The sequence below is a fragment of the Diceros bicornis genome, chromosome 28 (genome assembly GCF_020826845.1).
Source record: "Diceros bicornis minor isolate mBicDic1 chromosome 28, mDicBic1.mat.cur, whole genome shotgun sequence".
Lineage (NCBI taxonomy): Eukaryota > Metazoa > Chordata > Mammalia > Perissodactyla > Rhinocerotidae > Diceros > Diceros bicornis.
Window position 1 is genome coordinate 41,565,138 of NC_080767.1, and position 13,330 is coordinate 41,578,467.

General features: G+C 55.4%; 1 protein-coding gene across 3 annotated transcripts in view; it reads left to right on the plus strand.

Annotated features, from left to right (window-relative positions):
• Nucleotides 1–13,330, plus strand: part of COL5A1 (collagen type V alpha 1 chain) — a 171,967-nt gene that overhangs the window by 119,515 nt on the left and 39,122 nt on the right. For all 3 annotated transcript variants that reach the window (XM_058524443.1, XM_058524444.1, XM_058524445.1), the window contains exons 32-38: nucleotides 1,085–1,138; nucleotides 7,316–7,360; nucleotides 7,497–7,550; nucleotides 8,631–8,675; nucleotides 9,179–9,232; nucleotides 10,336–10,389; nucleotides 13,131–13,184. In XM_058524443.1, coding sequence (XP_058380426.1) covers nucleotides 1,085–1,138; nucleotides 7,316–7,360; nucleotides 7,497–7,550; nucleotides 8,631–8,675; nucleotides 9,179–9,232; nucleotides 10,336–10,389; nucleotides 13,131–13,184 — 360 coding nt within the window. The remainder of the gene's footprint in view (nucleotides 1–1,084; nucleotides 1,139–7,315; nucleotides 7,361–7,496; nucleotides 7,551–8,630; nucleotides 8,676–9,178; nucleotides 9,233–10,335; nucleotides 10,390–13,130; nucleotides 13,185–13,330) is intronic.

Below are 13,330 nucleotides of genomic sequence, written 5' to 3' on the forward strand. Positions count from 1 at the left end.
ATTCCCTTTTCTCCCAAAATACCACCATTTTGCAGATGTGTGTGTGTGAAAGGAGGATGTAGGGAGAAGGAGAAAGGGAAAGTATGGTTAAGACTCAGTTTTGGTTTTTAGATTTGGAGTCTATGAGATGCTCAGGAAATATTTATTGAGTGGATGGTGGGTGGAAGGGTGGATGGTGGATGGGTGGGTAGATGGATGGATGGATGAGTGGATGGGTGGGTGGTTGGATGGATGGATGGGTAGATGAATGGATGGTTGGATGGATGGTGGATGGATGGATGGATGGATGGTGGGTGGGTGGGTGGGTGGATGAATGGATGGTTGGATGGATGGTGGATGGATGGATGGATGGTGGGTGGGTGGGTGGGTAGATGGATGGATGGTTGGATGGATGGTGGATGGATGAATGGATGGTGGGTGGGTGGGTGGATGGATGGTGGGTGGGTGGATGGGTGGGTGAGTGGATGGATGGATGGTGGGTGGATGGGTGGATGGGTGGGTGGATGGTGGATGGGTGGGTGGATGGGTAGATGGTGGATGGATGGGTGGATGGTGGATGGATGGGGAGATGGATGGATGGATGGATGGGTAGATGGGTGGGTGGGTGGGTAGGTGGATGGATGGATGCATGGTGGGTGGATGGGTGGGTGGGTGGTTGGGTGGATGGAGGGGTAGATGAATCGATGGTTGGATGGTGGTAGATGGCTGGATGGAAGGACAGTGGGTGGGTGAGTGGACGGGTGGATGGATGGATGTGTGGATGGTTGGATGGATGGGTGGGTGGATGGGTAGATGGGTAGAGGGATGGATAGTAGGTGGATGAATAGGTGGATGGATAGATGGTATATGGGTAGATGAGTGGATCTTGAGTGGATGGTGGATGGGTGATGGATGGATGGGTAGATGGGTGGATGGATGGATGATGGGTAGATGGGTGGATGGATGGGTAGATGGGTGTGTGGATGGGTGGAGTTGTGTCAGAGGCTGTGAACTCTAACAGACTCCTCCCCCAGCTGGCACATGCAGCACAGCTCATTCTCCTGGCCCAATTTTTACGCTTCTTCCTTCGTTAACTCTCTTTCAGGGTTCTATTGGATTTCCTGGATTTCCTGGTGCCAATGGAGAGAAGGGTGGCAGGGTAAGGACAACCTGACCTCTGGGCAGGCAGCTTGTTCTGCTGCCTGGATATTTAGCGGGAATATTCTCCAGTACGTCCTGTTTATTTCTCACCCAGTTTGCTGCCAGAACTGCTCTCCAGATGGGCTGGCCTTAAGCTTGTGGCCTTTAGCACTAAGCACTAGTGACCCTTCCCAAACGCTGAGCTGGGTGGTGATGCGATAGGAAGGGGCAGCAGGTGAGAAAGGAAAGCATGTAGAGAAAAATAGAGCTTTATAATAAACGCCACCATCCCGAGAGCTCTTTCAGGTCATTAGTGAAACCCAGTTTCTTCTCTTTCTACCCAAGTGACATTTCCTCCAGGCTAGTTTTGTAAGGAAGGGAAAAATAGAAGTTTTATTTTATATCTCACTAACTCCAAATTCAAGAAGATTCCCTCCCTTGTTATCCCCAAGCTGCCGTTGTCACAGAACACCCACCAGGGTGTGATACACTTTGGTTCCCTTGTCACCGTGAACAAAGGTGTCCCAAGGTGCTGGGCTGTGGGATCCATGTTCCCCGCCCCTTCCTGAGGCCCTGCTGGCCCCGCCTTCCAGCCAGAGCTGCCCTGACCCCTGGTTAGGGAAATCACATGACAGTGCCCTAGCATTGCCACTCGGGAAAACAGGATGAAGATGCTCATCTTGGGCCTTCGACTCTGAGCCGGCCTCGTCCACAGGCATGTGGGGGACAGAGGGGTCAGTTTGTGGGGTGCGTGAAGGGCAGCGTCTGCACAGCAGGCCTGGGGAGGATCTCGGGCCTCAGAAGGACTGCAGCTCTTGCATGTGCTGTGACAGACCCAGCCCATTGTCCTCGGCCCCCTGCTGCCTCCCCCGGCACCGCTGGACGGGCTGCACCTCCTCAAGGGCTTGGTCCAAACTAATGTTACCATGTTTAAGCAGAGATGGTGAGCTCTCTTGAAAGCAGGGAGAACGACTTCAAGCCACGTAAACAAACGTGTCTGCCAGTTCACAAAATAGGAAAACGGGCACTGTTCTGAGTGCAGGTCAACAGCATAAACACAGAGAGACTGTTCTCCGTCTGTCTGTATCTGTGTCTAGATCTGTATCCACGTGTATATCTGTATCTGTGTCTATGTCATATCTATAGCATTCCTATGTCCGGGTCTATGTCTATGTATCTGTATGTGTGTCTGTCGTATATCTGCTTATCCGGTTCTTCCTTCTCTATCTGTCTATCCATGTATCTATCATCTGTCTACCTACCTGCCTACCTACCCCTCTGTCTAGTTCTCCCTTCTAGAGAGTCTGACTAGTGTCTTTGGGGCAAGGCCGTCCTCTGAAATACTCATAGCTGCCACTTGTGAAAAGCAGTCCCAGCTCGGGTCAGCATGGGGTGGCCAGGGTGGACAGCCTCTGTGCTGGGGGACCGTGCGGGGCCCTCCATGCCACACTGCGGTGAGAGTCGCCACGAGAGCTCCTGACGTTCAGCATTTGGTTGTGTGATTTGACCACAACTCTTTCCATGGAGGGGCGCACCAGGCCAAGGATGGAGGCCCCACTGGGTTGCGTAGAGCAGTGGAGGCCTGGCCGTGGCCCTTAGGGGCCAGCTCTCTGGTCCAAGCCCCACTCCCTTCTCTGTGCCCCTCTCGCTTCTCAGCCTCCCCACCCCTGAGCTGAGAAGGTTGGACAGATGCCTGTCACCCCCAGCCCCCCACGGGCCATTGTCCCAGCTCATCAGCACCATGGGTCACCAGGGGCTCCGTTGACAGCAGAGGTGGTTGGAAAGCAGGGGAGCATGGGACCAGGGGCCACTCTCTTGGCACTCGGATGTGGTTCCCAGGACCTGAAGCATGGACACCAACCCAAGGAAACGTCTACTTTGGGAATTTACAGGAATTTTCTGGATTGCGTGTGGCTATGGATGAATTCAGTGGCCACCTCAGTGGGTGAGGGACCGCTGGCTTGTAGAGAGGGGGGAATGACACAGGTGTGGACTTTCACAAAAGGGAAAGGTTGGTGCAATGGCCAAATATAACTGGAGTGCATGTCCACTGCTGGGGGAGGAAGATGCGTGAGCCCCTCCCGGGTACTGAGGGCCCGGAGGGGAGCGGAGGCCTTGGAGTCTCGGGAAAATGGCCACGTCTGTCCTGGGAAGTGTCAAGACCACCCCGCTCACAAGCGCACAAGCTCACTGCTGCAGTTTCCTGTGCTCGTCCAGGCAGAAGGACAAGACCCTGGTCCGAGACCCAGACCATTCATTCCTCGGCTCGCGGGCTCCTGCCCCCCGGTCCCACAGGGCGGCCGAGTGAGACCCCACGTCCCTGCACCCGGGAGAGGAACCCGGATGACGGAGCTCTGCACTTATGGCACATCTGCCCGTCCTCTGCTTCTGAGAGAGACACCTTTATTCTGGAATCTTCCACATGGAAGGAAGGAGGACTCCAGAGGGAGTTGTGACCTTTCCCAGCCGTGCCCGGTGGTTTTGAACTGTCCAGGGTCAGGGCTGGCCCTGCTCTCTCACCGTCCTTTGCAGACCAAGTGACAGCGTGGTCCTTTGATCAGGTCGCGGCGTCCACCTGTCCACTCAGACACCGTTTACCGAGCGCCTGCTCTGCCCCTGTGGCCCAGGCGCTCTTCCAGTCCTGGGGACACAGCAGGAAAATCCCCATCGCTGCCCACGGGAGCTCACCTTCCAGAGGCCGGACGATGGACAAATCATCAGTGAGACAGACAGCGCGGTGGAGGGTGGCGCATGCCGTGGAGGAAAACGAAGCAGACGGCTGGGGGGGTCCGGGGGCAACTGTGATTTCAGGTGGGGCGTCAGGGACGGCCAGAAGAGGTGGCAGGGTGGGCCTTGCCCATGCCTGAGTGGGGGCAGAGGGCGGAGCCAGAGGATGGGGACCAGGGTATGGGGTCGGGTCCCCGGGATTCAAGGCCGTCCCTCTGGAGCACGGTGTAGTCCTGCCACTTGACTGAAGGCCCTGGCCGCGTTTAAAATTCCAAATGGAAGTTATTGAAATTTGGATGGGAACAGTGGGGAAGGTGATGAGAATCGGAAGTTCTGTGGCCTCGGTGCTGGTGGAGCCTGACCACTGACCAGGAGGAGGACAGCTCCGCGGCGCTGACCGCTGAGGGACCGGGAGATGGGAGTCCAGAGTCAGAACAAACGCTCCTCCGGCCTTCCTGCTCCCGGGTCTCCCCACAGCTCCATCTTCAGGAAGCTTCTAGACAAAGTCTGGAGACCAAACAGCAAACCTGGTTCTCGTCTGGACCTGCCCGGCACCCCGCAGGCGCAAAGCACCCCACCACAGACGGAGCCTCTCCCCTCAGGCGTCTGGACACCTGGCCGGGTCAGAGAAGCTCTGTCACTCTGCTTCACGCTCTTGGCCAGATGCACGCCTGGACTTGAGGCCCTCCTTCCTCTCGAGTGTGGTGACGGGGCTCAATACACCGTGAGAGGGAGCCTGCGGTCTTTCCCTCCCCGTCGGGATGACCCCGAGCCTCCAGTTCAGCAGCCAAGCGCAGCTGTCACCCTCACCACCATCTGTTGAAATCCTGGGGCAACTTCCTTGACGGTGTCGCTGCTTTACGCCCAGTCTGGGGAGTGACGAGGAATGGGGGCCGCGAAGTTGGGCTGGCCCTTCCCAATTTACTACCTGTCCGCAGGAGGCTGGGTGCCAGGGTCCTTGCAGAGGGGCCCGTTCTCTTTGGTCCACCGAGTGAAGCATCTGACAACGGGTTCGTCTTCTGAGTCTCGGGGCCTGATGAGCCCCACGCTGCTGGTGTCCGTCCTGATCTCGCCCTCAGCTTTGGGGTTCAGAGCAACCAGGGTTTCATTTGGAGACAGCACATTCTCTTCTACAGCGAATGCTTCTAAAGTTCCTGCAAAGTGCCTGGCCCTGGGGACCTTGCCATCCAGGTCCAGGGAGGGCACCCGGTGACCAGCGCTCAGAGTGATGAGCATGAGGAGGAAGGAGGGCAGAGTGAATCGGGTAGAGTTTTCAAAGGAGGTAGAGCCTAACCCGGGCAGTCAGGGAAGGCTTCCTGGGGGCAGTGACATTCCGTGGGACCCAACAAAGGGACAGAAGGTGGATAGGTGAGGTAGGAGGGCCAGCAGGGCTGTGGGGTGTGGTGGGGGGAAGGGAAGAAAGGCCAGTGCATGACAGAGCCCTACAAGCCAAGGCCTGGGTGGGGGACGCTGCTGCTGAGAGGGCATAATGACGCCAGAGCCTGGCAGGGGCCTCGTGGTCCGTCAGGGCCAGCTCTTTATCCCAAGGCGGTGGGATAAAGGTGGTGGGAAATCCCAAACTACCGCAGGGTTTCCTTGGTGGAGTAAGATGGGAGATTTTTTTGAGTGGCTCTGGTCCCCGTGTGGGGAGTGGATGGGAAGGGAGCAGGCGGGCTGTGCTCCTCCAGAGAGGTCCTTTTGTATATTCTGGTCAGATGGATGCTTCTAGGTGTTAGGACGCTGGGCATGACCTATGGCATGTGTGTGCTCACATGTGTGCATCGGCCTCCCACCCGAGGGTTGCCCGTGAGCTGCAGGTGCCCGTCTGCCGGCCTTGTCCTGTGAACCGCCGACTGTGGGTTCAATGTGACAAACGTCAGGAATGTGAGCATCCACATGCAGCTGGCTGTCACAAAAGCAAAGTGATGGCCCATCACCGTGCTGGCTTGCACCTGGGCCACGGCAGGGTCCCAGCCGGCCCTGCCTGGGAGGACCCAGCGCTGTAGAAACACCAGCGGCAACCCAGAGGCTTCTCCCACCGGCACTCGGCTTCTCGGTTGGAGCGAGGCGTTCCTGGGACTGCCCGAGCATTCCCCGGGAGGACTCAAGGACAGGCGCTCACGGGCATGCGTTAAGGAGACTGGATCAGGGTGCTTCCTGTACAACAGTCCCCAGGACCCAAAACACTGGCTTGGGTTCGTTTACAAAGAAAACTGGCTGGCAAGGGGCCACACTGGAGGCCCAGACGGAATTCATGGCCGAGGCTCTTCTGCTCCCTGTGCCTCGGGGTTGGTTAGTTTAGATTGGAACCGAGAGCCCTTCACGCTGCGAGATTAAAACAATCCAGGTCCTGGTGGCGCCGGGTCAGGGCTAAGGGTTTGGGTTTTGTTGGAGGGTGGACATGAGAAAACCTGGCAGCTGTCCTTCAAAAGTCTATCATTTGAAGAAAGCAGATGTTTCATCAGTTTTTATATGCAAATATTTATTTGAAGCCAAAGGATGTCGTCATACAGTTAAAGGGGTGAAACCAGAGTGCATCGTTGAAAAGCCCCCCAGTTACCTCATCATCACAAACGGGTTTATTAAATTCATTTCAAAACGGGAGACTCTAGCAAGCAGTTTTGATTCTGGCAGCAAATGAATGAAGGATGGTGAGAGCAAATCTCTCAGGTGGCCTTGAGCAATACAGGTTCACCTTGGCTTTATCATTAGGAACCAGGATAAAATTCCGGAAAATGCAGCGAGAAGTGGTGGAGATGAGGGGCCGTGTTCAATCCATTACTCCCACACGCTGTAGGTGAACTGCATTTACAAACTGTTATATCTTTGCTTTGGAAACAAAAAAACACAGTGCTTTTGTTTTCTGTGATTTGGAAAATGCGAAACAATGAACAACAGAAAAATGAGTCTAAATTCTATTAGAGGAAAAGCAAATGACTCTGGGGTATATGATTTATGTATTAAATTGCAAGTTTGCTCGTCTGCAGAGCCTGTTGAAAATTTAATGGCTAATATTCTTAACTGTAGCGAAAGTAAATTATGTATGAAAGGGGTTGACTTTCTTCTCTTTTCTTGCAATAATGACTCCCTCCCCTGCTGAGAGAGAGACAGAGAGAAAGGAGAGAGAGAGATGAAGAGGGAGGGCGGGAGGGAGGGGCTGGGGGGAGGGAGGTGTAGACGCTTTGAGGAGGGAAAACCAGATAACAGTGGTAAACATCCATCAGGCTGCAGGAAGGAAATTGGATTTCAACAGGCCATGCGCGGGAATACGAAGCTCTGTGTATTGACTGTGCAGTGAATTCCCTCACCCTGAAAAATGCCCCATTAAAACAAAGATAAGAAAGGTGGTCCTTCTAGCTTCTGATGTCAAGCAGTCAGAGACTGCTCCATGAGCCAGGAGAGGGCCACCACCAGACAGTGACAGGTGTGTCTCAAGTAACTGACCAGCCTCCCTCTTCTCTGACTCTAGGGCACACCTGGGAAGCCGGGACCACGGGGGCAACGAGGCCCAACGGTAACCACCCTTTGGTTTGAGGGCTGTCTTCCGGAATCGGGAGCACGTTGTAGGGAGCATGCCAGGTGGGAGGGGGAAGGAGTCTCTGGGAGTCTGGAGGATTCCAGCTGACCTTTCTTTTCTCCCTTCTGTCCAGGGTCCGCGGGGTGAAAGAGGCCCCCGGGGCATCACTGGGAAGCCTGGCCCCAAGGTATGTTTTGCGTCTCCCCTGTGGCCTGAAAGTTGCAAGCCGAGCATTTGTAAGAGATCCATCGCCTTTTTCATTTGAAAATAAAAAGAAAGACCTTTTCTTGGGAGTATTTAAGAAGGAGCTGGTCCCTCCAACAGCTTTGGATGAGTTAGGTCACATTGAACCACGTGGCTGTGGCACCGCTGCCTGTCAGAGGCAGATGGGCCATCCCACGTTGGAACTTTCAAGTCTGTAGCCCCGTGGCCCAAGGAGGCCAGGCCCAGCCAGGCTGTGGACAAATGCCCCGTCCAGCTCTGGTGGGGAGGCCCTCTTTCCTGTCTCGAGAACTGCGAAGAGATCTTTGCCCAGAATCTAAGGAAAGTTCTTTCTGCCGTGGGTGGGAGCCTGGGCCTGCCTCGCATGTCCTCTCCTCCCGTCCGAAGGGCGTTGACACCAGCTCCTCTGACTGTCCGTGTGGAAACAGGCCTCAGCCAAGCGGGCTCTTCCTGTCCTGTCCAGGATGTAATGCCAAGTGCATTCCTGCTGAGGAGAGGGGCCTTCTGGTTGGCGGAGGTGCGGAGCTGGCCTGCCCCGCAGCTGACCGGCTGTCCCCACCCAGACGCTGATACATTCTTCCGTGATAAGCCCTGGGGTGCACTGCACATTCCCCGTCAACTGACTTAACTCTCACCTGCGAGAGCTCATAATGTCACGGAGCAGCTGTTGTCACGTGTCGGGCGGGCCCTGGGACAGATCCCCGTGTCCTGTCTTCTCATGACTTTTTGACACACTTCTGCGTTGGAGCACGGCCTTTGTCCCACTGCAGGATACTGTTCTCCTCCTGGAAATATCACAGCCCTGTTGATCTCACCCGTTGTCAGATGTGTGTGTAGAGGCGAGGGGACAGGCGACCTTGGGGAGCCGTGGATCAGTGGCTTGTCCTCTCTGCCGTTGAATGAGAATCTGGGTGGTGGTACAGAAGTGCGCATGTGCGGGGTGTGACTCTGAAGTTCTGATGATGTCATGGGCCAGTCTTTCCATCAAAGATAGCAATAATAAAAGTAATAAACAGTAAGCTTTTCTCGCTCTCTCCCTCCCTAGGGCAACTCTGGAGGTGATGGTCCGGCCGGCCCTCCAGGTGAACGGGTGAGCATCTTGAACCCAGGGGCCCTTGTGAACATCCCCAGGAAAGCAGGCTGCCTTACACGTCCCTCTCTGTTTCTTCCTGGGGTGGGCTGGGCGGAGGGCGGCATGCCTTTGACCCTGCTAAGGAGAAGGTTTCTCTAAAGTCTGAAGGTGGGTCATGGTAGCCTTCCCTGGGAGTCACGACTTCTGCTGGTTGAAGACGATGACCCCATCCCCTTGGCCCTGGTCTTGGGTTTTGAAGGTGGTTAAGACGTCGGGAAATTGGGTCCTCAGCCCCATGCTGCCCCAAGGGACCTTGCTCTGTGACTTGGCCTCCTTGGCCCCCCCGACTGGACCTCCTTTTTCGCATCGTTGAGGGAGGGGGCTGGAACAAATGGAGACAAGGTCCTGGGAGCAGTGGAAAATTGTGCTTGTGCTCAGAGCGCCAACAACCCTGGGGGCTGCTGGGCCCCACATGCTGGGAGAGGATGTCTGTCCTGAAACTGGCTGTTCTTTGTCCCTAGGGACCCAACGGACCCCAAGGACCCACGGGGTTTCCTGGACCAAAGGGCCCCCCTGTAAGTAACACATTTTCCTGGTTGGGCGGCATGGCGTGGCTCCTCCGGCATTGAGATTTCCTGGAGACACTTGTCTTTTCCCAGGGGCTCCACGCGGCCCCCTCACAGTGGGCCAGGGGAGGAGGGAGGCCGTGGCGGAACTCTGGCTGCAGAGAGCTGCTTTTTGGAAGCACGGACCCTTTCCTCATTTAGATCGTCATGGCTTTCTAGCTGAGTACTGTAGGGGTGTCCCAGGGCTGCCGTCACAAATTACCACTAACTGGGTTGCTTAAAAGGACAGAAATGTGCTCTTTCAGAGTTCCGGTGGCCGAAAGGCCAAACTCAAGTTGTCGGGGGGGTTGGTTTCTTCTGGGGGCTTTGGAGGACCTGTCCCATGACCCCTTCCCAGCTTTGGGGGTGGCTTCTGGCAGTCCTTGGCTTGTACACACTGTACCCGATCTCTGCCTCCGTCTTCACATGGCCGTCTCCTCTCTGTGTCTCTAAATCTCTTTTTATAAGGACACCAGTCATCGGGTTAGGGCCCACCCTAGTCCAGGGTGACCTCATCTTGACTTGATCGCGTCCTCAATCTTGATTGCAAAGACCGTATTTCCAAATGAGGTCAAATTCACAGGGTCCAGGGTTAGGACTTCAACTTTTCTTTTTAGGGGACACAATTCAACTCACAACTGGTACAATATATTTCCTCTAATATCCTTCTAGAAGGAAAAAACGCCTAACAGTGGGAAATATTGCCTAACGGGACGCGCTAGAGGACAGTGGTTAGGAATGGGTTTGGCTTCCGAACCAGACAGACCGGGGTCCCCCTGCCACCTGCGCCTCCCACTGGCTGGACCTCGGGGAGCTGACTGCCCTCTCCCTGCCTCAGTGTCTCCCCCTGGGAGATGAGGGTGACAGCAGTGAGACCCCTCAGGGCAGTTGTGAGGGTTTAAGGAGGTGATGCACAGGTGCCAGGCCCCATGCGGTCCTTTGCCACTGTGACTGCTGCCGTGATTACCTTTGAAATGAAATGGTAATTTTTGTCACCTGGTGCCACATTAAATCCTGGAGGGGCATGCTTCGCAGAACTGAATGAAGCTTCTTTCCTTTGCTTCCTTCTTCAGGGTCCTCCGGGCAAGGATGGGCTGCCGGGACACCCTGGACAGAGAGGCGAGACCGTGAGTACTCGGTGCTGGGGGATGCGGGCTGGCCTGGCTTCTCACACAGCCCTGCCCGTGGGCACCACCTTCCTGCCCTGTCAGCTTGGGAGCGAGTGGTCAGCCTCGGGAAGGCCCCCCGAGGTCTGGGCCATTTTCACTGACTTGGGGTGAGACCTGTCTGGGGCCAACCCCGTGCAGGCCAGCGGCACTGTGACAACTCTGTGTGCAGAAGGCAGGCACTGGCTTCAAAGCTGTCCTAGCAGCTTTGCTCCAAGGTCACATGTAACACCATCGTGACCCAAACAAAATGCCACCAGCGTACCGAAACTTTGTGCAGCCGCCCCTCCTTTCCTCCAGAATAATTTTGAGTGTGAGCTAGCTTGAACTACGTGCATTTGAATTGGAAAAGTGGTTGGGAAGCTTTGTGTTGCCCAGCGATTTCATGCTGTAAAGCCTCGAGAGGAGGGACGTGGGCCTTGCACTGACCTCAGCCATGTCCATCTCGGTCCTTTGGCCCCAGGGTTAATGGTAGGGCATCTGGAGGCTCCCTCAGCTTCCTCTCTCGTAGTGAAGAAGACAGGTGGCTGGTCGCCTGGAATTTGGGTGCTCAGCTGTGCTCGTGATCAGCACTTTGCCGTCACAGGCTCCCTTAGACCTTGTCCTCACCTTTAGAAATGCCCGTCACAGTCTTCGTCCTACACATTAAAGGACTCCAACATTTCAGCTGGAAGAAAAAACATTTGTCAGAAACGTGATCATTTCCTGGTCCTGTGAGCTATTTGGAATTTGGTCCAGCTCCACACCGTGTCCACTGTAGGCGTGTCCCAGGAAAGGGTGTGGGCACACCTGTGACCTTGAGGCTCCAGGCTTCAGACAGTTGGGGACTTACAGTAGCTGGTGACCTCCTTGTCAGCAGACCTGTGGAGGTTGACGGAGAGGCCCCTTTGCCTCTGCAGCCGGTTTGCTTGTGGTCAAAGGTCTCTGAAGGCCTCACAGGAAAGAGGTCCCCTCAGGAGATGAGATCGGAGCACCATGTTTAATATATTCTTGGTGCCTGCTTTCAAGAAGAATGCCTCTGTCTCCGGTTCACTGTGATGAAACCTTTTAATTACTCATGCCTGGTGCTCTGCCACACAGTGCATGGTGTCTGATAAGTGGAGATCACTTTGCTCTTTGTTTATAGAGAAAAAGTACAGCCTTTCATCTGGGCTCTGCATGTTTTTCTCTAATGCCCTTCCAAGGAGACGCGATGGAGGGCTTTGCACAGTGTGACCTTTTCTCCCTCTGAGTTCTTCCGGAAAGGGGCTGACAGGATAATGAAGCTGCTCGTCTTTGCTGGGGAGGTAATACAGGGGCTTCCCGCCACCTCTGCCACGCCTGGCGGCCCCCCAGACTTGGGGCCCCGTCTCCAGACCCGCCAGGGACGGATGTCTCCTCCACGGGGAGTCCAGACACGCCCTCCAGAGCATCTTCCCTGGGGTGTTGACTTTGTCCTTTCTTTAGAAAATGGGAGCACAGAGGCCATTACTTCTAGAGGTGAGCCCATAGCCCCTTTCTCAGCAGGGGGCTAGAGATGGAGCCATCCTCAGCAGCCGTGGAGTTCTCCCCGAGCGTGGACAAACGGGGGCCTTTCTTGCCTCACACTCAGCTCCTGCCTCTACCTGGGCACTTCCACCTGGCCCGCCAAGCGGGGTGCCCTTGGCCTGTCCGCCACCCCTTGTCTCTGACCCTGTAAATGCTGCCTGCAGAGAATACTGCATTAAAAATGGTCGTTTTAGCCCACTGTCCGCAGCTCAGCTGGGCCTGAAGCAGAGAACTCTCCTGGAATTCGCAGAGAGGGTGAAGCTGCTGTGGGTCTACATGGTCCAGCGTGCAGCGTGAGGTCCCAGGGCTCACACGTGGGCCGTCCTGCCGGTGGAGCAGTGGCCCGCCCTTGCTCCTCAGCCACAGGGGCGGGCTGCTCACCCTCCAGGTCTAGAGGTGGCCTTGAAGCCAGCACTTCCCTCTCCAGAGTCCCGAGCTTCCGCTAAAGGCCTCCGGGGCGTGACATCTGCACGTCTCTCCCTGTGTCACGTGGCACCTGCAGGTGGGATCTTGTTGGCACGTGCCGTGCTCTGTGGATGTGCCCGGAAATTAAGCTTGCGATGCTTTACAGTCGGCTTTCTCCTTGAAGAAGAGTGTCTGTAGAGCGGCCAATACCCAGAGCAAAGCAGGGTTGTTACATACGTGCCAGCATAGTGAGCAGAAAAGAGAAATTCCTGTTGAATCAAGCTAGTAATACACTCAAGCTGCTGGATGATGAAAGCAGCATGTCCTCGCTGTTTCCTGATTTCAGTAAGTACAGAGGAGCCGCTGGTAAAATCACCCGTTGTGCATCAGAGACATTAGTGACATGAGCAGGACGGTCTCCACGAAGTCACTGATGAGAAGCAGCCCAGAGCTAGCTCCCGAGTCCCGCGGCCGGCGGCTGAGAAATGGCACTGAGTCTGCTCGGAAAATGAACGCTTAGTGACGTTATGAAGATTAACAGTTTTCAAATGTATTTCTCAGCACAAAAGCACGCAATGGAAAGCGGCTAGTGAAATGAACCTGTCTGGCTTCGTTACCTTCATGAAATTAATGCAAAAATGGAACAAGAGAAATGGGCCCTCTCAACTGCAGTCTGGAACATTCACTACTCGGGGCGGGGTGGGGCCGTGGGGGGTGATGGTGGTATGAGCCACTTCGGCGATTTCAGCCTGATGACTCTCTCTTCACAGGGTTTCCAAGGCAAGACTGGCCCTCCAGGGCCCCCGGGTGTGGTCGGCCCGCAGGTATGCAGCATCCCTAGGTTTCACTGGTCATCCTGTGTCACCCGCCCATGTGGGAGACAGGATCATGGCTCGGGGTGTCAGTTCCCCCAGGATTCTGAAGGTGTGGGTGCAGAGAATCCTAAGTTCTGAATGCTTGTTGACACTGG